The sequence below is a fragment of the Chlorocebus sabaeus genome, chromosome 5 (genome assembly GCF_047675955.1).
Source record: "Chlorocebus sabaeus isolate Y175 chromosome 5, mChlSab1.0.hap1, whole genome shotgun sequence".
NCBI lineage: Eukaryota > Metazoa > Chordata > Mammalia > Primates > Cercopithecidae > Chlorocebus > Chlorocebus sabaeus.
In genome coordinates this window covers 74,819,475-74,843,264 of record NC_132908.1, presented here as the reverse complement: position 1 = coordinate 74,843,264, position 23,790 = coordinate 74,819,475, and the positions used below count along the sequence as shown (strand labels likewise).

The 23,790-nt window shown below is 43.2% G+C and overlaps 1 protein-coding gene across 5 annotated transcripts in view; it reads right to left on the bottom strand.

Moving 5' to 3' along the window:
- WWOX (WW domain containing oxidoreductase) overlaps positions 1–23,790 on the bottom strand; it is a 1,120,883-nt gene that overhangs the window by 1,034,735 nt on the left and 62,358 nt on the right. The window contains exon 6 of one of the 5 annotated variants that reach the window (XM_038007948.2): positions 13,293–23,429. The exons of the other annotated variants lie outside the window; for them this stretch is intronic. Within the exon in view, the coding sequence (XP_037863876.1) occupies positions 23,385–23,429 (45 nt within the window). The 3' untranslated portion in view covers positions 13,293–23,384. Of the gene's footprint in view, positions 1–13,292; positions 23,430–23,790 lie in introns of those variants that run through there. 5 annotated transcript variants of the gene reach the window in all.

Below are 23,790 nucleotides of genomic sequence, written 5' to 3'. Positions count from 1 at the left end.
ACCTTTATGTAAGCCAGTGATTTTCCAGCCTGGGTCATATCACATGGCCCAGAGTTTAATGTCTGTAAAGTAACATTTGCTGTCATTTTTCCCTAATATTATCTCCACGAAACTTCTAAATGATGGTCCTACTATTCTGAGATTTTTCAAGTAAAGCCCTGTCACTCCAATTCTAGAGCCTTAAAACTTTATTTTTTCCCAACTGAGGCAAGCAATCTATTCTTTTTTGTTTGTTTGTTTGTTTGTTTGTTTGTTTGTTTGGAGATGGAGTCTTGCTCTGTCGCCCAGGCTGGAGTGCAGTGGCACGATCTCGGCTCACTGCAAGCTCCGCCTCCCAGGTTCATGCCATTCTCCTGCCTCAGCCTCCCGAGTAGCTGGGACTACAGGCACCCATCTCCATGGCCCAGCTAATTTTTTTTTATTTTTAGTAGAGACACGGTTTCACTGTGTTAGCCAGGATGGTCTCGATCTCCTGACCTCGTGATCCGCCTGCCTCGGCCTCCCAAAGTGCTGGGATTACAGGTGTGAGCCACCGCGCCCGGCTGAGGCTAGCAATCTATTCTATGTTCGGATGTAAACTCTTCTCACCACTTTGATAAATTTAACTGTATTGATTTAATACACATTGACAAGTACTAAATTTCATGTAAAATAGCTAGTTAGAAAACCATAGCAAGGACCTTTTAATCAACTGAATAAGAAACCACACACTCCCAAGTTCTCATAACCCTAGTGAGGAATTACAACAAATGAAGTGATGTTATAGTAATTAAATTCTTGGAATGCATCCATAATGCCTAATGGAAATGGAAACCTTACGAGGTCTTAATGCCTGGGAAACACCTATTACGTCACTGAAATCTCTAGAATCCATCGTATTTTACCTTTCTGCTTTAAAATTGGGTGAGAAAGTAACTGCTTTGTAATGTGGCTTGAGCCATTCTTGCCCTGCTCAAGTTAAGGTAAAGGAAGGACAAGAGACATGGGTCCTGAAACCTGCAGAAAAGATTCTGTGCTATTTTCTTCTCTTTGGCAGGTCAAGGGACAGATTTCTGTTACGCAATGTCACACTTTCTAGTGAAACTGTTTCTGTAACCCTCCAAAGACTGAGTTTCTTTGCGTCTTTTTCTTGGAACAGAGTCTTGATGTCTCAGAGTCTCACTCTCTGTGTGGACCAGGCTGGAGTGCAGTGGCGCGATCTCGGCTCACTGCAATCTCTGCCTCCCAGGTTCAAGCAATTCTCCCGCCTCAGCCTCCCGAGTAGCTGGGACTGCAGTTGTGCACCACCATGGCCAGCTAATTTTTTGCATTTTTAGTAGAGACTGGTTTTCACCATGTTGGCCAGGCTGGTCTAGAACTCCTGACATCAAGCAATCTGCCTGTGTCAGCCTCCCAAAGTGCTAGGATTACAGGAGTGAGCCGCCGTGCTTGGCCTCAAAGACTAAGTTCCTTGAGTGCAGTCCTCTTTTCTTTGTGCCTACCAGGCACCTCTTGCAAAGCCTGGCATAACTCAGCCATGTGTGAAAGGTGCGTTGGATGGATAAAAAGACAGATAAGGAACCAAGAGCATCATTTGCTACTAACTTGCCTAAAACATTTACCCTCAGTTAACCTGGTTAAGATAAAACTCAAAGAATAAAAACTAAGGTAAAGGGTGTTTCTTCGGGGAGATGGGACAGTTCTGTATCCTGACTGTGATGTTGGTAACCCAAATGTATATATGTGGTAACTTTTCATAGAACTACACACACACACACATACACATATACAGAGCCACACACAAATGAGTACATGCAAACACTAGTGGAACTCGGATAAAATCTGTAGTTAGTTAATATTACCGTGCCAATGTCAATTTCCCAGACTTGATTGTTATGCTGTGATTATCACTGGGGAAGCTGGGTTAAGGGTACCCAGAACCCTCTATACTATTATTCACAACTTCTATGAGAATCTAAAATTATTTTAAAACAAAACTTTATTTTTCTTTTGAGACAGGGTCTCGCTTTGTCACCCAAGCTGGAGTGCAGTGGCGTGATCTTGGCCCACTGCAACCTCTGCCTCCTGAGTTCCAGCAATTCTCCTACCTCAGCCTCCTGAGTAGCTGGGATTATAGTCAGGTGCAACCATGCCCAGCTAACTTTTTGTATTTTGAGTAGAGAGAGGGTTTCGCCATATTGGCCGGGCTGGTCTCAAACTCCTGACCTCAAGTGATCCACCTGCCTTGGCCTCCCAAAGTGCTGGCATTACACTGCATCCGGCCTAAAATAAAGCTTTTTAAGAGATGAATGCAAAGTAGAAAATTTCAACAAGTCAAAGGATATTAACTGATGAACTGTCAGGTTAAACTGTGAGTTCTAGCAATTAAGGATTTATGAGAAAAACACCAAATTGTACTTTTTCTCTCTCCAGTGGTTACCCTCTAGATCAGCAATGTCTGATGAAAATAAAGGGTCACCTACATAATGTTAGCCTTTCTAGTAGCCATGTAAAAAAAAAGGTAAAAAGAAACAGATTACATGAACTTCAATGATATTTTATTTAACCTAGTATGTCCCAAATATTATTTCAGCATGGAACTGATATAAAAATGTTAATTAAATATTTTCTTTATACTGTCTGAAACCTGGTAGGCATTTTATTTTATATCAACAGCTCATTTCCATCTGGACCAGTTACATTTCAAGCTCTCAACTGCCACACATGGCCAGTGGCTACCATACAGAATGGGGCAGAGCCAGGTAGCACCTTTAAGTTGCTGTTAAAGTCACTTTGAGGCCAGGTGCGCTGGTTCACACCTGTAATCTCAACACTTTGGGAGGCCAAGGTGGGTGGATCACCTGAGGTCAGGAGTTCAAGACCAGCCTGGCCAACATGGTGAAACCCCATCTCTATTAAAAATACAAACATTAGCTGGGCATAGTGGTGGGTGCCTGTAATCCCAGGTACTCGGGAGGCTGAGGCAGGAGAACCACTTGAACCTGGGAGGTGGAGACTGCAGTGAGCCAAGATCGTGCCATCCAGCCTGGGCAACAGAGCAAGACTCTGTCTAAAAATAAAAAAATAAATAAAAAGTCACTTCAAGAGGTTTTCATAATTGCACCTTTTTATTTCCTTTGAATGAATGCATATCTCCAGCATTTCATGCCTACTTTATGCTGATGGGAGGCACCACCCTGGGGGATAATATATCTAAAGCTCTCTACCAATGAGCTTCTACGTGTAAACTTACTAAAAAAAAAAAAAAAATTACAGTTCACAGTTAAAAGTTCTGCAGCTTCGAGGATTTGTATGCACTGTGGCGTATCGTTGGGGAAAGCTGTGAATCCTTCCTATCAGATCATCTTCAAATGAAGACAGAGTCTCATCAATTTTAAACAGTGTGGTTACAGAGGCAGGCGGGTCTTTGTCGCCTGTTCTATATTCTTCAGATTCCATGTTGCATTAAAAATAGAACATCAATTAAATAACAACAAAAAGGCTTGACATGACCGTGGAAAGAAATCTTTGGCCGTTCTCTGATAGTCCAGTTCTCAGCCTCCTTCTATGCACATATGGTGGGTTTGTGCACACACACCTCACCCTACCCACTGCTCACTCCTTGGCCCTGAGACTTGCTTTGGCCAACGGAATGTGAGCAGAGATGGCAAGAGTCGCCTCCGAGCCGAAGCAAGAGTCAGCATGTCCCTGTCTTCCGCTGTCACGACATCCAGCAGTGCAGGCTGCTCTGTGGGCCCCGGTGGCTGAGTGAGATCCCCATTTCACAGAGCCCTCCAAGCAACTCATGATGAAAATACACTTTGAGCAAGAAATAAACCTTTGTTGTTTCAAGCCCCAGAGATTTTAAGGTTGTTTGTTATTACAGTATAACTTAGACTGTCCTAACACATAATTCCATTGTTGATCCTGTACATGTGACATCAACGATTCCTTCGCAGACATCTCCCTGACTATGAGGCCTTATCGCATCTGCTATATAACCCAGACTCGGTTTTACAGTGGTTACATTACCGACCATAAAAACTGTAACAGTGGAACTGTATAAACAAACCGAACAGTGTTTTTACTGTAAAACATGAATGTAATATAAATATTTGTCTTTGCCTTCTCTCAGCATCTGTAATGAGAGCAGAAAATTCATGCCATATGTTTATAGTATAAAGGGGGAAAAAATAGATCTCAGTGATTCATCCATGTGGGTGCCGGTTAAGCTGTTTAATATTTTTAATTCATCCATTTTCCTTCACATATAAATCCTCCACAAATCATAAAACCCTTATGATTGTCAGTCACTAAATTCACGATTACTTCTACAGAGGGGTCCTGGCTAAGGCAAATGTGAGCATGGTGATAATGAGGTCATTTTCTCTGGCATCATGAGAAAACACCAAGCAAATCGCTACAGTCTGACCCTTGCCTACCCCAGCCCAGCCCGGCCCCGTACATTTGAATATGAAAACACTTCTCCAAACACTTCAAAATCCCTATCCTACCTCTGGCTGAAGTGCCACTGAACATTTGGGATCCCAACAGCTCCAGCTTTTTTAAAATCCTCCTAAGGAGAAGCGCCGAGCACGTTAAGTGGCTTTGGCTGCTTAGGACCTTCTGATATGATGGAAGGAGGCATTACCGTGCGCACTGAGGTCTGTGCCAAGCATGGAATCCAGCTTCACATGCAGAGAGCAATGGGGAAGGTTTTTATATTGAAGCTGCAATTGAGCCCTTGATGTGAAGTTGTTGAAGCCCGCCCAAAGTGTTTGTGCAGGCTTTTAGCATGCAAGCCGAAAGGCACAGAGAATGATTCCATTTTCTCCAAATTGGCTCACGGACCAGAGGTTTCTGGAAATGGCCACTGTCCTACAAAATCCAATACTGCAGCGAGAAAGCTTTGTTTGAACATGACACAAATCTATTCAGAGGAGGCTCTGTCTGGCACTGAGGAGGCCAGCCCGTCATGGGCACAAGAGTTGTTGACGGGAAGAAGGAAAGGTGGGGGCACCTCGACGAGTAAGAACCCAGGATGTGCAAGGCATGAAGGGGTGGCATTTAGGAGCTTTGGGTTCAGTGAGTGGTACTTGGCAGATGCTACTGAGCATGTGCCACTAACCATGCACTATTATCTCATTTAATCCTGACAAGCATCCTGCGGTTCGGGGATGCTATAGCCCCATTTCCTGTAGGAAGATAGAGAGGCACATGCAGGAACACCTTGTCTGAGATCCACAACACTGCTATGGAATGGTGCAGCCAGGATTCTAACCTCCACTGGGCTGATTCCAAAATCCATGTTCTCAACCACTAACTAGACCACCAAAGTCAAAGAAAACCTTTCACGCTCATAACCAACTGGTCCTATGCCACCCAAAAGTGATGAGAAATACAGGCACTGCATCTGCTCTTGCCCGAATATTCTTGAGCTTGGGCCATAATCCAGGCCTTGCTTCCCTCCCCAGCCACTCCGCCCCCAACACATACACACATAGACCCCTAGTGGGTGGCAGATATTATTATTACTATTAATTTACGTGTCTGTCTCCACACTTAAGACTCCTTGAGGGCAAGGACAACGTCTCGTGTATCTACATGTGCTGAGAGTCCAGTGGGATGGCCGGCGTAGAACAAAGGGTCAGTACATGCTTATTGACTAAATATGGAGACCTACAGGCAAACAATCAATGCACTAAGCGATCAGGGCTCTCATAGATGCATATTTAAAACACAAAGTTGGACTATGAGCTCTTGGGAGGAAAGAACCTTTGCTCTCCTTATCACTGCCATACCATTGGTGCTCAATGCTGTACCTGACCCAGAGAAGAAGGTTGACAATGATGTGCTGAACAAAAGAAGGGAGGGAGGGAAGGAGAGAGGAAAGAGAAGCCCAGAAAAGCTTTGTGGGAAGATACGCCTGAGCAGAGACTCACAGGATACAGAGGCAGATGTGGGGAGGACAAGCTTAGCTGAGATCCTTCCAAGCAGAGGACACAGTCTGTGCCAACACACAGACAGACAGGAAGGTTTGGCAACAGCAGTGAGTTTGATATGGTTGGAACAAGAAAGAGAATGGCCAAACAGGAGCCCAGACAGGTAGGCAGGGGTCAGACCACTGAGGGGCCCCAAGCAATTATTTTCTTTTTTTTTTTTGCCAGCACTTGGAAAGCACACGCTAGGTACCGTTGCCAGTAGTCGGGCACCATCATGAACATTTTACATTAGCACTTTAGTTCATCTTCACAACAATTTTGTGATCCAAGTACTATTATCATCCCCAAGTCACAGATGAGGAAACTGAGGCAATAAGAACAAGTGAAGGTCGCATGGTTTTCGTAAGTGGCATAAACAGGATTTGAACCCGGGAAGGCTAAATTCCAGATGTGTTGTTTACGCCCTCATAACACATTTTATAGCTCAATCCTATCAGACTGATGACGTTAGCAAGGCTTTGCAGTCCTTCCGTAAGTGGAGCCTGGCGCGGAAGAGGAACTCGCTGAGGCAAAATGAGTCCTTTCCAAGGCCCATCGTGTTGACGGGGTGGGCTATTTATTCTCCTTAAATAAAGACCTTCCATACCTCCAGTTTATCCACTTATACATCTAAAATATATACTATCTTTTTTAAAAATCTATATTTAATTATACGGCATCAGTGAAATTCCACTCAGGGAACAATAATCTAACATAAATGAATGCTTCCAATAGAAAAAGCTGTAATTTAAAATAAATTACTGTGTTTGTCAGAAAAAACAAATTTACTCTCTTTATAGCAAGAAAAAAAAATATTATCTGGTATTAAGTAGCCCCAGTCAATTAGAAAATTTCATCAATAGCAAAGAACCAAATTACCACCCTAAATTCCTCCGCTCCCAGTGTAGATTTCACCGTGGATCCCAGCCACGGAGTGCGCCGCCCGCTCTGGCCTGAGTTTCATTAAGGCTTAAAGTCAATTAAGCCACGAATTGGAACAATCATTCCTCCTTTGCAAAGTATTGATATTTTTTTCCTGGCCGCTTTAGGGCTTTTCCAGGGCTCACGAAGAGATTTATGTTAGACAATTTCTTTCTGATTAAAACAAATCATAGCTCAACAATTCTAATTTCCTCCTTTCTAAGCAAGAAATGATCAGAGAACGCTGAAAACAGTCATCAGCACCCCTCCCCGACCACCACCACCATCATGCAAAGCCAGGCACTAAAAACCTCACAAAAATAAAAACACTGCCAGACAGGTTTCTCTCTCTCTCTCTCTCTCTCTCTCTCTCTCTCTCTGTCTCTGTCTTTCTGTCCCTCCTCTGTGTCTCCACATCCCCTGTGTGTCTCTCTTTCTCTGTACATCTGTCTCTCCTCTGTGTCTATCTCTCTGTATGTCTCTCATTAATTTACCTTTCAGTATACATTTATCCTGATAGGCTTCAGGACAATTACTTACGAAACAAAAAGGAAGAAGGATATTAGAAGCAAAGCCAACCCCAGCGGGGTTTTCAGCTTTAGGTAGTAGAAAACAAGAAGGTTTTTATACTTACCTCCAAAACCCTACCGTCATCTCAGGCCTTTTAATTTTAAAGCTTTATACTAACTTCGGATCAACCTTCTCTCTCTCGATGACACCCTCAAGCACAGCCCGGACGTCTGCTGGATTTACCCACCAGGACTCATGTATACCCCCGCTCTGGGGTGCAGCTGGGTTTACCTGCTAGCCCTAACGTATGCCCCCTACTCTCGTGTGCAGCTGGATTTACCCACTAGCACTCATGTATAACCCCTATCTTGGGTGCAGCTGGATTTATCCGATGGCCCTAACATATGCCCCAACTCTCAGGTGCAACTGGATTTACCAAGTAGCCCTAACATATACCCCTACTCTCGGGTGCAGCTGGGTTTACCCACTAGGGCTAATGTATGCCCCCAACTCTTGCACACAGCTGGATTTACCCGCTAGCCCTAACGTATGCCCCCTACTCTCGGGTGCAGCTTTGTAAGCTGCTCATTCTACCTAAAGGCCCAGGTTTCTGTCCCTCAAAATCAAGGTTTTTGAGTTTAGAAGTGGTTTATGAGTCCACTCTGCATCACAGCCGGCTCCCACTGCTCCAGAATGACCAGGCAAGCTAGAGACTTTCCAAATCAGGATGGGTCATTTTCAAATAACTGGAATAAAATATGCTTAACATAACAGACTGTAAATAAGGACTCTTTCTTCAACAAGCTACAAGGCAGATGATGAATTGGGGAGACTTCAGTAGCATCAACATGAAACCAATTCACACAGCTCAGCACTTAGGAAAACACATCAAGTTATTTGCACCTTCTGCTGGTCTGCTTTGCCAAAAACCAACCAGCCGATCTGACCCTTCCTACAACGGCAGGATTACTGCTGCCGAGGTTATAACTCGCATGGCTCAGCTGTTTTACCCTCTCACTCACTCAGTAAATATTTACCAAATCCCTCCAACTGACCAGGCACGATGCTATTCACTGGGGTTATACTAAGAGGAACAAGCAAGGCTTCTACATCCTTATGGCATTGCACCTCTGCTGCTGTTTGAACCTAGACGTCACTGTGGCGTTTCATCTCTCTGCTGTTTGTTCCCTGAGCCTCAGTCTTTTCATCTGAAAATAGGATTCATAATATTAGCTATCTCATAGTGTTGTCATAAAGATGAACTGAATTCATGCATTTAAAGTGCTTAGCACTGGAACACAACGCTAGCTACTATTATTATTATTATCACCATCATCATTATCATAAAAATAAGAATTTAATAAGCCATCCACTTAAGCATGAAGTGTCGGAGGCCATATTCCTGTTCTGCAGGCAGAATTAATCGTTAACTATAATAAATTAATTGCTTAAGTTAACTACTGTGGGCCTCAGTTTTCTTGTCTGTCAAGTGGAGGAACTTAAATTGGATGATCTCAGAAATTCCCTTCCAATCTGAAAATGTTACCTTTTTACAACCACAGTATACCCAAATGCAATCTGTTAATTCATAACTCTCTCCAGAAGGACAGATGACTTTACTAATTCATACTTCAATTTTTCATCCTATTAGGTTTGCATAAATTTGCTCACATCTTTGCTGTCCCCGCAAAGCAATGGCGGAAAGTTATATAAAGCCCAATGGATCATACATGACTAAAAGAAACTTTATTTCTAACAGATTCTTTAAAGCATTGCAGAATTATTTCTGTGTTTCTGTCTCCCCAAAAAGTCTATGTTGGCAAGTCTTTGTGGATGCCACAAAACAGCGACCCCAGCCAGCTGCCTGATTATCATCATTAACACCCCTGCCAAGTGCCCTGACTTCTCCTCCAACGATACAAAATGGCCCACGGCCCCAGGTAAACATTTGACCAGCTCTCGGTTATCCACATTTATAAACTAAACCCAAGGTAAACCATCCCAAACAGAAAGCAATTCTAAAATGACTGCTTTTCTTTGGACATGGAATCTCACTCTGTCGCTAAGGCTGGAATGCAGTGGTGCAATCTTGGTTCACTGCAACCTCTGCCTCCCAGGTTCAAGGGATTCTCCTGCCTCAGTCTCCTGAGCAGCTGGGATTACAGGCGTGCTCCACGACGACTGGCTAATTTTTGTATTTTTAGTAGAGACAGGGTTTCACCATATTTGCCAGGCTGGTCTCGAACTCCTAACCTCAAGTGATCCGCCCACCTTGGCCTCCCAAACTGCTGGGATTACAGGCATGAGCCACCGTGCCTGGCCTGCTATTTTTAAATGTCACTATGCAAATTCTGGGTATGAAAGGATGTGGTCTAGCATTGAAATGCATTCCTACTCCTAAAGTACCCATCACTACCCATAAGAGGAAGAATCCAGAAGGTTCCAGACGGTAGAGGAAATCAGACGAAAGATGCTCTAGAATAAAAGGTTAGCAGCCTGCTTGACAACAAGGGCTGTGGGGTCACAGTGACATTTCCAACTTTCCAATAAAGAGAGACAATTTTGGGCTGGCGGCTGGCTGTGCTTCTGCAGGAATGGAAACAGCAACATCTTAAAAAGGAAAAGTGCTTAGTACCGGCAAACAGCCCAGAAGTGTAGGGACGGGGGGCCAGAGAGGTCTGAATCTGCCCTAATCCCCTCTGTACCAAATCCAGCCAGGCCAGGCCACTTGCGTGTGGCTGTCTTGCCTGCTCTCTGGGTATAATTATGAAGAGCTCCTCCCTTCACCGTCAACACTTCCTGATTCAAATAGTAAAATGTCTCATCACCCGCCTCCTAAGACAGGGTTGCAGATAAGTAAACACATGTCCATTTTCATGGACTTTCTACAAGGGAGGAATACTTTCTCTTATAATTTGTTAACGGTCCTCACAACAGGAACTACTGAAAGGGATGATTATTTTTAACCTCTGAGGCTTCGTGGATGGATGTTAAAGTTCTTCCTTGAATGTCAGGAACTAAGCAAGGCTTTTCAGCCCCCGTCTCGTCCTTTTCTGCTCTTTGCGCCCATTTCAACCACAGCTGAACAGGACCGTGGCCAACAGGCCAACAGAGTCTCCAGACCCCGACACCCCTCCCTAACTCAGCCCAAATGTCTGTCTATCTGAATCACTGAGTATGGACTGTATCACCACCACTCAGACTCACAGTGATGGCTGCCAGGACCTAGAGAATAAAGTCTATTCTCCTAAGACTGGAATCCAAGGCCCTGAATGATCTGGCCGCATAGAGCAGCTTCCTGCCCTTTCCCTGACACCACATCCAAGCCTCAATCTCCATTCCCAGGGCAAACTACTCACACTCTGTGGATGCCCTTCCTCCTGCTCCAGATGCACCCTCGCCGTGGGGGCTGATCACAGTCCCCCAGTACTTCCTCCCGCAACAATCCTGCTCTGAAGCACGTGGGGAGACCATCTTTCATGAGTCATGAGAGTATCACTCTTACCACACTACCCAGGCGCTGGCATCGATGACAGTTTAGGGGTATCACCTCATTAGCAAAGTCCTTCTAGACTATCTTATGTCACTCACTCTACCTAGCATGTAACAGATGTTGGATAAATTAAAATTTCCCAGAAGTTTTAAATTTCAGTCAATTTTTAAAATAGCCTGAAAATTTGGGAGCTAGTTGGTAAACTGGGTTGGGAAAACATTTGATTTTCATAAGCAAAGACAAAAATGTGTACCTGCCCTTTTATAAAAGAAAAAGCAAGCTGCATGAGAATGTTGAGCCATGCTTCTCAATTTTTGCAGATATCAGAATCTCGTGGAGTAAATGCAAACCACAGATGGCTGGGCCCCACCTCCAGAGATTCCTTCCTAGCAGGTCTGCGGTGGGGCTCAAGAATTTGCGTTTCCAACAAGCTCTCAGGTGACACTGATGCTGCAGGTCAGGGACCATGCTTTGAGTAGCACCATGTACGTATCTGCAGCATTGGAGACCACAGAGATTAATCAATGAAACACCACGAAGACCACTGCAAATATATCCTATCCTTTCCTGCCTTAAAAATAGCACCCTTCCTGCCCCCTTCCTTTTTATTTTTATCTTCTTATTGCTTACAATTTGATGTAGATTTTAAGCATCCTGTAATTCATCAACTAATTCTCTCCTGGCTATGCATTCCAAGTAATTAAAGTTCAGTAATAACTTATTCTTTCTGCTCCAGCACCTGCATTTCATTTGTTTATTTTCCCAGAGTCATAAATGTGAAGGGCTGTCAAAGTGCCATAATATTAGTGCAATAATCAAAGTTAATTAGTCCCTCTCAATAAACAACAACAAAGTCATTACAAAGATGCATTGAAGTTTCTCCCAGCTACCTGGTTTACAGGACGCATTGTAGTCAGAACAATTAGAATCTGAGAACTGTCGGTAAGTAAGTGCACTGTTCCTCTGCCATTTAAAAAAAGACTGTGATCTTCATTCACGCTGATTCATTAACTCCAGGGAAGGCAAGGCGGGTCTTGGCTCCTGAGTCTGCACGCTCCCCAGCTGCCTAGCCTTACCAAGTGCATCCCAAGCTTCAATAATAAAAAGAGGGACAGGGGTTACAAAGAAATGAGTGGGGCCAGTCTCACCGCCAACTTTCAGTAACCCAATATCTTCAATAACTTTGGATTTATTATTTAGGGAATTTGAGAGATGTGAGTTTTAGCTGGGTTCTGATGAGAAGGCAGCCAGTGGAACTCGGAGGGCAGGACCAGGGCCGGTGCAGAGAAGACACTCAGAGGAAGATTCTGCCTTCAATATGAGGGAGAACTCACTAATTAAGAGGTGTGCAGAAATGGAGTGGGCAGCATGGGGAGAGAGGCGCTTATGCGAAAGCGACATGATTCCTGATCAGGGATGTTTTGAAAGTGTTGGAGAGAGGTCAGACAAGGTGACCTGGGAGATGGATGCAACCCGGAAACTTAAGATTCCTTTAACGCAGTGGAGCTTCCTGGGTAAGTATACATGTCTTGTCCTTAGAACTCACTGTCCAGTCTCTCTCAAAGATCCTTCTCCCCTTGAGGCCATGGATCCTGTGATAGTTATCTATCCCTACATCACAAATTCCCCCAGAGAATAGTGGCTTACAACAGTAACCATTTGGTATCTCACCAAATTTTGTGGGTCAGGGATTCAGAAGTGGTTTAGCTGCTGGGTGGTTCTGACTCAGGATCTCTCATGACATGAATCCGCCAGGGCCTCAGTCATCTGAAGGCCTGACTGGGCTGGAGGATTCCAAGGGGGATCATACAGATGGCTGGCGGCCTCAATTCCTTGTTGCATGGGCCTCTCCTCAGATCTACTTGAGTCTCCTCACAACATGGCGGCTGGTAAGTGATCCAAGTAAGCAAGGAGAAACCACGAAGCCTTTAGGACCTACCTCAGGAGTCATACCTTGCCATTTCTGCCAAATTCTATTCAAAGAGAGTGAGTCACTAAGTATAGCCCACGTTCCAAGGGAGGAGAATTAGCCTCTACTTCTTGAAAGGAGAATTATCAAAGAATTTGTGGACAGACTTTGAAACAATCACAGCCACTTCTAAGGCTTCCTTTTATAGGGTCTTCAGAACTTTGGGGGTAGCTGCATCTTCCACCTAAGGGTCAGGGACTAGTTACAGATGAACCCTCCTAGGAACACAGGGTAGGCTCTGCCAGCCCTACTTCTCTCCAGCATTAACCCCAACTCCTGTGGAAGGCCAGCTAGCTCCATACCAGGGCACTGGCACTGAAGACATGATAGGTACCCTTCTGCCCTCTACAGATGGATGGGGCCCCCTGATCCTTAGCACAGCATATCTTAATAGTTAATAACCTTAGTCAGATTATTTTTATTATTATTACTATTAGTTTTGAGACAGAGTCTCACTCTGTCACCCAGGCTGGAGTGCAGTGGCCTGATCTCGGTTCACTGCAACCTCCAACTCCCAGGTTAAAGCAATTCTCCTGCCTCAGCCTCCCCAGTAGCTGGGACTACAGGTGCATGCTGCCACACCAGGCTAATTTTTGTATTTTCAGTAGAGACAGGGTTTCACCGTGTTGCCCAGGCTGGTCACCAACTTCTGAACTCGGGCAATCCGACCACCTTGGCTTCCCAAACTGCTGTGATTACAGGCATGAGCCACCATGCCCGGCCACCTTAGTCAGATTATTAATTGACACACTTGTGGGAAGCTGAAGAGAGAAGTGGCTACTTCCCAGTGCTTTGATCATTTAAAAAAATTAAAAAGACAAAGACTTTACAGCTGATGCTGGAATGAGTTAAGATTTTGGGGCTATTTGGATGTAGTAATGTATCTGGCATTTCAGAAGAACATGAATTTTGGAGGGCTGGGGTAGAATGCCATGAATTGAATGTTTGCGTCTGATATGCTTTGGCTGTGTCCCCACCGAAATCTCAACCTGAACTGTACCTCCCAGAATTCCCACATGTTGTAGGAGGGACCTGGGGGAGGTAATTGAATCATGGCGGCCAGTCTTCCCCATGCTATTCTCATGATAGTGAAGAAGTCTCAAGAGATCTGATGGGTTTATCAAGGAGTTTCCACTTTTGCTTCTTCTTCAGTTTTCTCTTGCTGACACCATATAAGAAGTGCCTTTCGCCTCCCACCATGATTCTGAAGCCTCTCCAGCCATGTGGAACTGTAAGTCCAATTAAACCTCTTTTCTTCCCAGTCATGGGTATGTCTTTATCAGAAGCGTGAAAATGGACTAATACAGCATCTCTCCAAAATTCTTACGGTGAAACCCTAATAGCCCATGTGATGGTAGCTGGAGATGCGGCCTTTGGGAGGTGATCAGATGAAAGTGGAATCCTCATGAAGGGATTAGTGCCCTTATAAGACCCATGAGACAGTGCTCCCTCCCTCTCTCTCTCTCTCTCAAGTCCTCTCAGCTCTCCACCATATAAGGACACAGAAAGAAAAGGGCTACTTGTAAACCAGAAAGAGGAACCTCACTAAGAACTCAACAGGGTTGGCACCCTCATCTCAGACTTCCAGCCTCTAAAACTGTGAGGAATAAATATTTAAGCTACTCATTGTATGATATTTTTGTTATAGCAGCCTGAACTAAGACAAAGAAGAAATACTGCTCCAACAAGATTTATAAGTGTATTTTAGGGATCTGTATTGAACAAGTTAGCTTCCCCTGCAGCGACCATTTACTGAACCTTTATTATGTGCCAGAATCTGTACAAAAGAGTATGTGTGTCACTTCACTTCATCCTCGGGATGACCCTGAGAGTCACATTAGCATCTGCAGGTAAAACAGCCAAGGTTCAAAGAGATGACTGAGACCAGACACGATGGTTCATGCCTGTAATCCCAGCACTTTGGGAGACCCAGGCAGGAGGATCGCCTGAGCAGAGGAATTCGAGACTGGCCTGGGCAATGTGGTGAAGCCCCTCCTCTACATTAAAAAAAAAAAAAAAAAAATTAGCCAGGTGTGGTGGCACGAGCCTGTAGTCCCAGCTACTCAGGAGGCTGAGACGGGAGGATCCCTTGAGCCAGGAGGTCAAGGCTGCAGTGAGCCATGTTTGTGCCACTGAACACCAGCCTGGGTGACAGAGCAAGACCCTATCTCAAAACAAGAAGCAAGAGAGAGAGATGACCAAATTTTCCCGGGACGCTCAGTGAGTTAGTATTCGCACTGGGATTTAACCCCAGATCTGTATGACTCCAAAGCTGGGGCTACCTCTACTCCACTGGGTTGCGTCTGCATATGTAAAAGGTAGCTGCATTTTAAATATTTGTCTAAAATAAACCTTAACCTATTGCAGGGCGTGTGGCCCCAGCCTGAGACTGGTTGCTTCATCTACAGATGTTTCTCTATTTGTCCTTGCGTAGGGAAGTTTTATCCGTGCAAGGGCCGTTTCTCCTCTGTTTAATCGAACACCTGCTAGTCTGAGATTCTCTAAATGCCCCACAATAAAAGTGAAAAACAGTCTCAGGTATATTTTTCCCCTCTTAAATAACGGAGCCTAAATGCCGAGTGGCCAAAAGCAGGCCTTACAGCCATTGGCTGAACACCATCTGAAGATGAAATCTGTCTCTTCAAACTATGTCAAAATTGCTTAATAAGAACTCAGGGGACCCCACATTAATGAAAGGATGCATCTGCTTTGGGTTTCACATGATTGGGAGTGATGGTTCGGAGCCAGCCACCTATGCTTGACTTTCACTCCTTAAAACTCTGCGGTTAATCACAGCCCTCATTATACAAAGGTTACAATGGATATAAAGTTTGAAAGATTCGGTTCAAGACTGCAAGCGGTGGCCAGGAACAAAAAAAAAAAAAAAAAAGGAGAAGACACAAAGACAATGATCAAAGAACAATGAATAACAGCCAAGACTAAGTCGGTGCAAAATCTTCAGAATGAGAAATGAAATGGAAAACTTACAGGAGAAGTACCAAGCACAAGTTTTAGGTATTCTGGAGACAGGAAACTCAGAATATTTTAGCAACCGATTATGTCTATGAGGGGGATGAATAATTTATTATCTGATAAAGAATCTTCCCTGAGCCTGTGACAAGAAAGGTCAAATAGACAACTGAAGTAGAACAGTAAATACACTATATACTACTTGAAAAGGAAGTCTGGAATGGAAGCGGAAGAGCTTCCTTGGCCCATGTTCATCAACTCCCTCAGATTACAGGAAGCGCGGGGGATGTACTTTTTAGGTACGCTCATATTAGGAACCCAGAAGTATTCATACAAATACATGCAAACAACGTATGAATACAATACTTGTGTAAGTCCTTGAAAAAGGCCAATCTTCCGGCATCACCCACACACCAGCTGCAAATCCTGGATCCACCCCGTATCTCCCAGCTGTATGAGCCTGGGAAAGCCTATGCCGCTTCCAGCCTCTAAACTACCACATCTGCACAATGGGTTTCACACATAACATAAACACTTCACTGTTAAATGCTAAGCACAATACCTAGTACAAAGACAGAGATGAATATCCAACCCCCCACCTACAGGTGACAATAATATGACATTTTGCAAACACCCCTCGGAAGAACTTCAGAACTTTACCTTCCTTTGTGAGCATGAGCTTATTGATTTGAACAAGTGGTTTATATGGTCCTTGCTGTTTTGCAGACTTGTTTATATCATACTTTATTTATTGAAAATCCAATACTATACAGAAAAACAATTTGTAAAGCAAAGAAATGAGGAACAAATCTAGCGGCTGATTTAGGATGAACTCTTCCCAATAATCTACAACTATTAATAATATTAATAGTGTTTATCTTTTTGTTTAGTTAAAGATCATACAGAACAATGGGGATAAGCCCTGTGACTTGTGATGCGTTGACGAATGATCATCTTTTCCAAGCCAAGTCACCAGCTTAGACAGGCATGAGGCTCGTATATTACCCACCCCACATACCACATGCCTCCCCCCGACACATATATCATAAAAGAAGGCTAAGGCCTTCCATCTGCAAAGGCAAATCATGGGACTTAAGCTTTTAGTGTCAAAGGAGATTGCGGGGAATTTCCACAAACAGTGAAGCTATACCAGCTCATAAAGTCACTGAATTTGAAGGAGGCTAAAAGTAGCTGGAGTTTTGCAGAAGTCCTTAAAAGTGCGAGCAATTTATTCCTCAGCATCCTGGCCCATCGTTCCTTAATATCATGCCATGAAAACACAGGTGTGGCAGTTTCCAGGCAGGGCAATCAACAACAACAACAAAATGAAAACACAGGTGTCAGTATCTATGAAAAGCACAGCAAAGTGTTGAGCCCATGTGCCTAATATAATGGTTGGTACTGCGTGCTCCCTATCTGAAAATAGTGTTAAAGTCATTATTTCCGATGCTTATCAATGAGGCTGCAATCACATAATGCTGTCAGTACTATCCCTACGCCTTCACTCCCACAAAATATATAGACCCAGTAACAACTCTATCGAAAACCTGAATCATTACAGCACTTCAGCAGCAAACCGTGTGGTTGCAATCAACTGAGCATGCGCTCTCCCTCTAAAACATGCACATTCTATTACCTCTGGCTAATAAATCTTTTATTTTTACCCCTCATCTCTCTGCTTTCTCAATAATCATTTTGATATAAACCATTGCTTGCTGTTCCTGATGACTAATCCCTTAATCATCTTTCCTAAATATATGCAGAGTGTATTTCTTTGTAAATACAAAAGAAAAAGCAATCACATAAATAATTAAGATGGCTTTTCAAATGACAGTTGAGTGCTAATATGAGCTACACTGGAAAATACTAATCAACAAACTAAATACACATCTATTAAAATGCAGGAGTCCAAATATATGAAGACAGAAAAAGAATTCATTGCAACCCCAAGGAAATCATACGGATAAACATCCGCCCTAGAGCTCCTCTTTCAGCGTGTTGGAGAGGTTAAGAAAAGTAAGCATCACTTTGCACTTTCACATGTGAAGAAAATATTATTATTGTTGTTATTAACAGCAGCAACTAACATTTAATTGAGTACTTAATTTATTCCACAATAGGTTAAGATTTTATATACACAGAGTCAATGTGTTTAATAGAACCACCTATATCTCTCAATGGAGATATTATGATGTACATTTTACAGATGAAGAAACTGAGATTTAAAGAAGTTAAGAAACTTGCCCAAGATCATAAGATGTATCTGATTCTAACCTTTGCCACTATAATACGGCATGTTTTACAGCTATGGTTATGAACTGGGGATGATTTGCACCCCCACGAGACATCTGGCAATGCCTGGAGACATTATTGGCCATCACAAACATCCTTGGGTCACCATTCCCATACGAGAGGGGAATGGATTCAAGACACATTCTGGGAAGTCGGGGGTGAGTCGAACAGTAACTCTAAGAGAGGGCCACCTGCCCCTCTTCCCATACCAGCCCTCTCTGCCCAACCTGGTGGCCATCTCAATGTCCAGCAGATGCTGATGTTTCACAACACTTATTGGGCCCCATGCTATACTAATGGCCAGTCCCCAACAGAAGCTCTTTTGCACTCCCTGTTAAACAGACCTAGTGAGGGCCTGGCATGCATGAAGCACATTAGTTACTTATAACAATCCCTCCCCTCTCTCTCGATCTACCACCCGTGCCTCCCAGTCTCAGCCTCTTCCCTTTTCCTCCTGCAAACAACGTAGGGAGATGGATGACATCAGATCCATCTGCTCCCACTCTACCCTACCTCCTTCTTCCACAGGACCAGAGTTTTAGATCCCAAGTTCCGGGGATCTAAAATTTAGAAACTAAAATGTAGAAATCTAATAGAAACGGACGAAGGAGGAACAGAAGAAGGAGGAACCCCCACTAGGGTCTTTCAAGAGCTCTACACTGGAATGGCGAGGTCTTGCTGTAGCTGTTTATGAAGTGTATTTTGATACCTAATAAGCTGTTTTTCTTTATATGCAATGTCCCTCGGAGGTCCTGAGATCTCAAGACAGGGAGTGGGATATGCCAGACCCCGAGAAATAAAGCAACAGAAGCCCGACTCCAGTAGATACTGGGTAAAGGAAAGAATAAACCATGGTAATGCAGGAATCAGACACACCTATCATTGTCCCAGACTTAGAGAACTCACATGGAATCCTAACATGTAGATACCACTGCTAAATAAAAGAGAGTCCACCCCATCTTGAAAACAGGAAAACATCGTATTCCGCCAGCCACACTGGCCTCTTGGAATACACAGGAAAATGTTAGGTGTTTGTCTTAAGAGGTGAGGGCACCAGTGTATAATTCACATAAGGATGTGAATGAGGTAGATCACATCTGTGCACTGTTCCACAACACAGGAACAAGCCCCACTGTCCCGTTTTCTTTATTTAAACATGAATGGGGGCTGATGTGCCTCCCCCTCCTCCTCCTTTTTAATTATGCCAAATGGATTAGCCTTTTAAGACAGTAGTTTACTTCTGTACTGTCCATGTTATCCTATTTTAATTGTTTTCATTTCTTCTTACTTCTAACTTTGGAGCATCTAAAATATCTCAGCAGGAGGGCATTTTCCCATGAAATAATTAGTAGTCCTAGTAATTACATATAGGTTCTTAATATACTTCTATAGGGAATGTGTTTTCACTTAAGTTATATTTTATTAAATAGCTGCATCTCCCCAAAAGTAATATGAGAGCTCTATAAAGGATATCTTGAATATAAAGTGATGACAGGGTAGACCAGAGTAGCTTCGTCTAAGAAATAGGATGGATCCTGAAATTAATCACTCAAACCGCAGCTAGAGAATTTGAAAGCAAAATCCGCAAAGTATGAACACTGATACTAAACACAGTAGAAAAGACAGGCCATGGGGTGCAGCAGACAGACTTGGAGTTTGGAAGCCACATGGACCGAGCAAGGGACCTGATTTTGAGCTCACCAGCTGTGCAACTTGAGTGAGTTCCTTCACCCTTCTGAGCCATCCCTTGGCTCATCTGTAAAATGCAAAAAAAAAAAAAAAAAAAAAAAAAAGGCACCAAGTTTTTGCATCCTCCTGGATAAGGGATATAAAGTGCCTGACACAGCACATGACAGGGATCTGATAAATGAGGGCTGTTAGCTGTCCCATTGTGGATGTGAGAATAGCATTCCGCTGGCTAAGAGGCAGACATGAATGTTCTAGAACTTGGCAATCCTGGAATGTGCAGTGAAGGCAGGAAGAGGAAGAATGGGTAGAGAAGAACAAGTTGGGATGGAGGAATGAACTCTTATCTCCAGAAGCAGAGCTAAGAATGCCCACGGAGCCTTGGCACATGAGAGCCTCCGCTAAGCCAAACGGCCCAGAGACTTCTGAACGAGCTTTTGCTGCAACAAAAAACTTTGAATCATTTTGAGAGCCTCCCATGAGGCGCCAGTATGTTTCAGTACCTTCCCGGCCCCAACACTGATGTGATTCATCGTAGATAATGTATGAATACGCTCAAGCTGGCCAGCAGCTTCAAAAACTGGAGTCTATCAAATTGCCCTTGAGAAACACAGGAAGGTAATATTTAGCGATACGCCAGATGAAATCCTTGCACAGAGATGTGAGGTGAGGAAAGGCCTGAAGGGAAGCAGACCAGCAAATATCAAGGGTCAGGGAGTTGGGGGACGACACAGAGACCAAGCCTAAGAGGTCACCAGAGCAAGAAGGCCTTACGACTTCACATCCTCTCTGCAGGGTATGAATGGTGCAATGGAATGAAATGGTAACGACAGTTTCTGGTGCTAAATTTGAGTTTCCACAATCATCGTCTTGGGGAAATGAGGAGCACAATATAACGGCATACACGGAGAACAAGTGAACAGATGAGAGATGATGAACAGGTTGAGTTTCTCCAGCCTACAACCTATCAAATCTAATTTTAAACATTCGGAGTCACATGTATTAGTTTTGTTTCTGTTCCATTTTCCTTTTTCCGTGTCCCCGACAGTGAATGATTTTCAATAATTCTTAGTCTGGGATCACTAGTCTACCTCAAGGTACTATATGTTAGAGTAAAAGTATACAACAGTAAATTCTATCCTCTGAAATTGACACACAGGGACCCAATTATGGCTCAAAATATAAGAAAGAAAGACTCAACAGTGGGTCTTTGAGATCATCTCATCCAACCTTTTTCCTTAAAAATGAGGAAACAGAAGCTACAAATAGATCCAGAGGCTTACCCAAGGTCCTATTGCTAATTGGGGCTGGTCCAGGAATTTCTGCTCTAAGCATCAAACAATAATTAAAATAGGATAAATGCAGATGAACGTGTTCTCATATATATTGTGTTCTCAGAAAAGAAGAGGATAAACTTAATGATGCAAAACCAGTTGTGCTATAGCATTCTCCTCCAAGACTGGTTTAAACACGAATGTCACTGTACAATCAGGTTGCTATAGTGTCACTAGGGTCCCTGGAATTTTACCGTTCCAGTTTCAAATATTACATCAAATGGGCAGAGTTTTACAATTTTGACATGCCATCCTGCTAGTGCCAAGAACACTGCAAGCCCTCAACAGTTGTCTGTCTACACTGTCAGTGGGAATGGAAATTGGAGCAACAAGATTAAGAAAATGACTCGGGAGGTCGGGCATAGTGACCCACACCTGTAATCCCAGCACTTTGGGAGGCCTAGGTGTGCAGATCACGAGGTCAGGAGATTGAGACTATCCTGGCCAACATGGTGAAATCCTGTCTCTACTAAAAATACAAAAATTAGCTGGGCGTGGTGATGTGTGCCTATAGTCCCAGTTACTCGGGAGGCTGAGGCAGGAAAATCGCTTAAACCTGGGAGGTGAAGGTTACAGTGAGTCGAGATCATGCCACTGCATTCCAGTTTGGCAACAGAGTGAAACTCACTCTCAAAAAAAAAAAAAAAAAAGGAAAAAGAAAATGACTCAGGAACTGTTACCAAAATTTTAAATGCATATGCCCTTTGAATCAAGGAGTCCACTGCTAAGATTCTCCCTTAGGCGTTTACTCACAAATGCATAAATAAAGAATGTTCACAGCCACATAGTTTAGACCCAGTATCAGATGAAATTGTAAGAAAGACTGATGCAAGAAAGAGAGAACTGTGAAACACCATTGCTTGGAATAACAAATAGCAAAACAATGCCAATAACCTAATGGCCACCAAAGGGAAGACTGGTTATAGCATAAGCATATGATGGAATATTATGCAGCAGTTAAAACCATGAAGTAGATCTATATGCACTAATAAGAGATCTCCTGTAGTACTAACTTAAAAAAAAAAAAAGTACAGAACAGAATGTGAGTGTGTTTGTTGGTATATATATAACCTTTTTCTGGAAGAATACACAAAATAGTTAATAACGTTTATCTTCCAAGAGAAGGACCAAGAAACACTTTCACATTTCATTTTTCACCTTTCCATTCTGCATGTAGATTCAAATAAGACGCACGTATTCCCATTTGTACTCTTCTCGATACATCTCTAAAGATTACTACTATCCCACCTACTAGAGGTTATTACTTTAGTCAGAAAGACAATAAAATCATCAGAAAAAATAACACTCTGCTTTCTTTCATATTTAACCCAAAATAGTAAGTCCAGTGAGCTCAAGACAAGGGCTCATTTCAAATATACTGAATTTCAAATATTTCATCATAAATACACTGAAAAAGCAGAAATAAATCTTCCTTTTCTGTATTTTCATAACTTTTCACTCCAGAGTACCAAAAATGTTCTTAAGTACACTGTGGTCTATTTCTTCAAATGGCAAGAAATCTTTCACAGCATTCGAAAATGAAGACGGCCTCTGCAGGGTGTATCCAGCCCCCCTCAGGCTCTGCTCTGTCTCCTCCTCCCCCTTCTCCCAGGGCCTCTGCACCTGCCATTCCCCTACCCATTCTGACCCTTCTCCACCCTCCTCAGGTCTTTCTTGAGATCTCAGTTCAATCACTTCTTCCTTGGGGACTCCAAAGGTCTCCCAACTCCCTGGCATCATTACTGATTCCTATGACCACTCACTGTTTTTTCAAGTTTACAGTAAGATCTGTGCTTTTTTTTTTTTTTTTTTTTTTTTGACTAAATTAGTCTTCCACGATAGGCTGAAAGCTCTACAAAAACAGTGGCAACGTCTGTTGTCCTTAACAGTAGACCCCAGCACCCATAGCCTAGGCTTCATGCTAAAGTGCAGTGATGTTTCAAAAATCAAACAGCTCACATCACTCTCTAGCTCAAACCCTCTAATGTCTTCCTCATCGCTATCTCAGAGTCTACCAGACACCCATCCCCCAAGAGCACCTCTCCTACCCAGTCCATTCATCTCCACCCACACCAGCTTCCCTGATGATCCTTGAAATCTCCAGGCCTGTGCCTACCTCTGAGCCTTTGCATATGCTATTCTCACTGCTAAGAGAGTACTTCTCTTGACATTTGCATGGCTTACCTCTACTTCATTCAGGTCTCAGATCAAATGTCACAACTTTGGAAGGCTCCCTGCTGATGACTCCATCATGCTCTGCTGTCACTCCCCTCATCTTCCTCTGCTTTACTGTCCTTTATTTATTAATATTATGGTAAATATTAAACTTGATTATGGTCTATTTTTCTTACCTAGACGGTAAGCCTACGAGGGCAGGGATTCTGTTTCATTTAATACTATATCCTTGGTCCCAAGACTAATGCAAGCCCTCAATAAATACTTATGTAGACACATATCAACATCAACTTCTATATAGACAGAGAAAAGTAAGAAATCAGAGATAGAGTTAAAGCCTAATTCCTTCTAATCTTAAAAATCATAAGCATAACAGTCTCCTAGTTGCAATCATGGGCGTTCACCACGTTTTATTTTTCTTAATAAATGAATTAAACGAATAAACATTCTCAAACTCCTGACTAATAAAGCAGATGACAC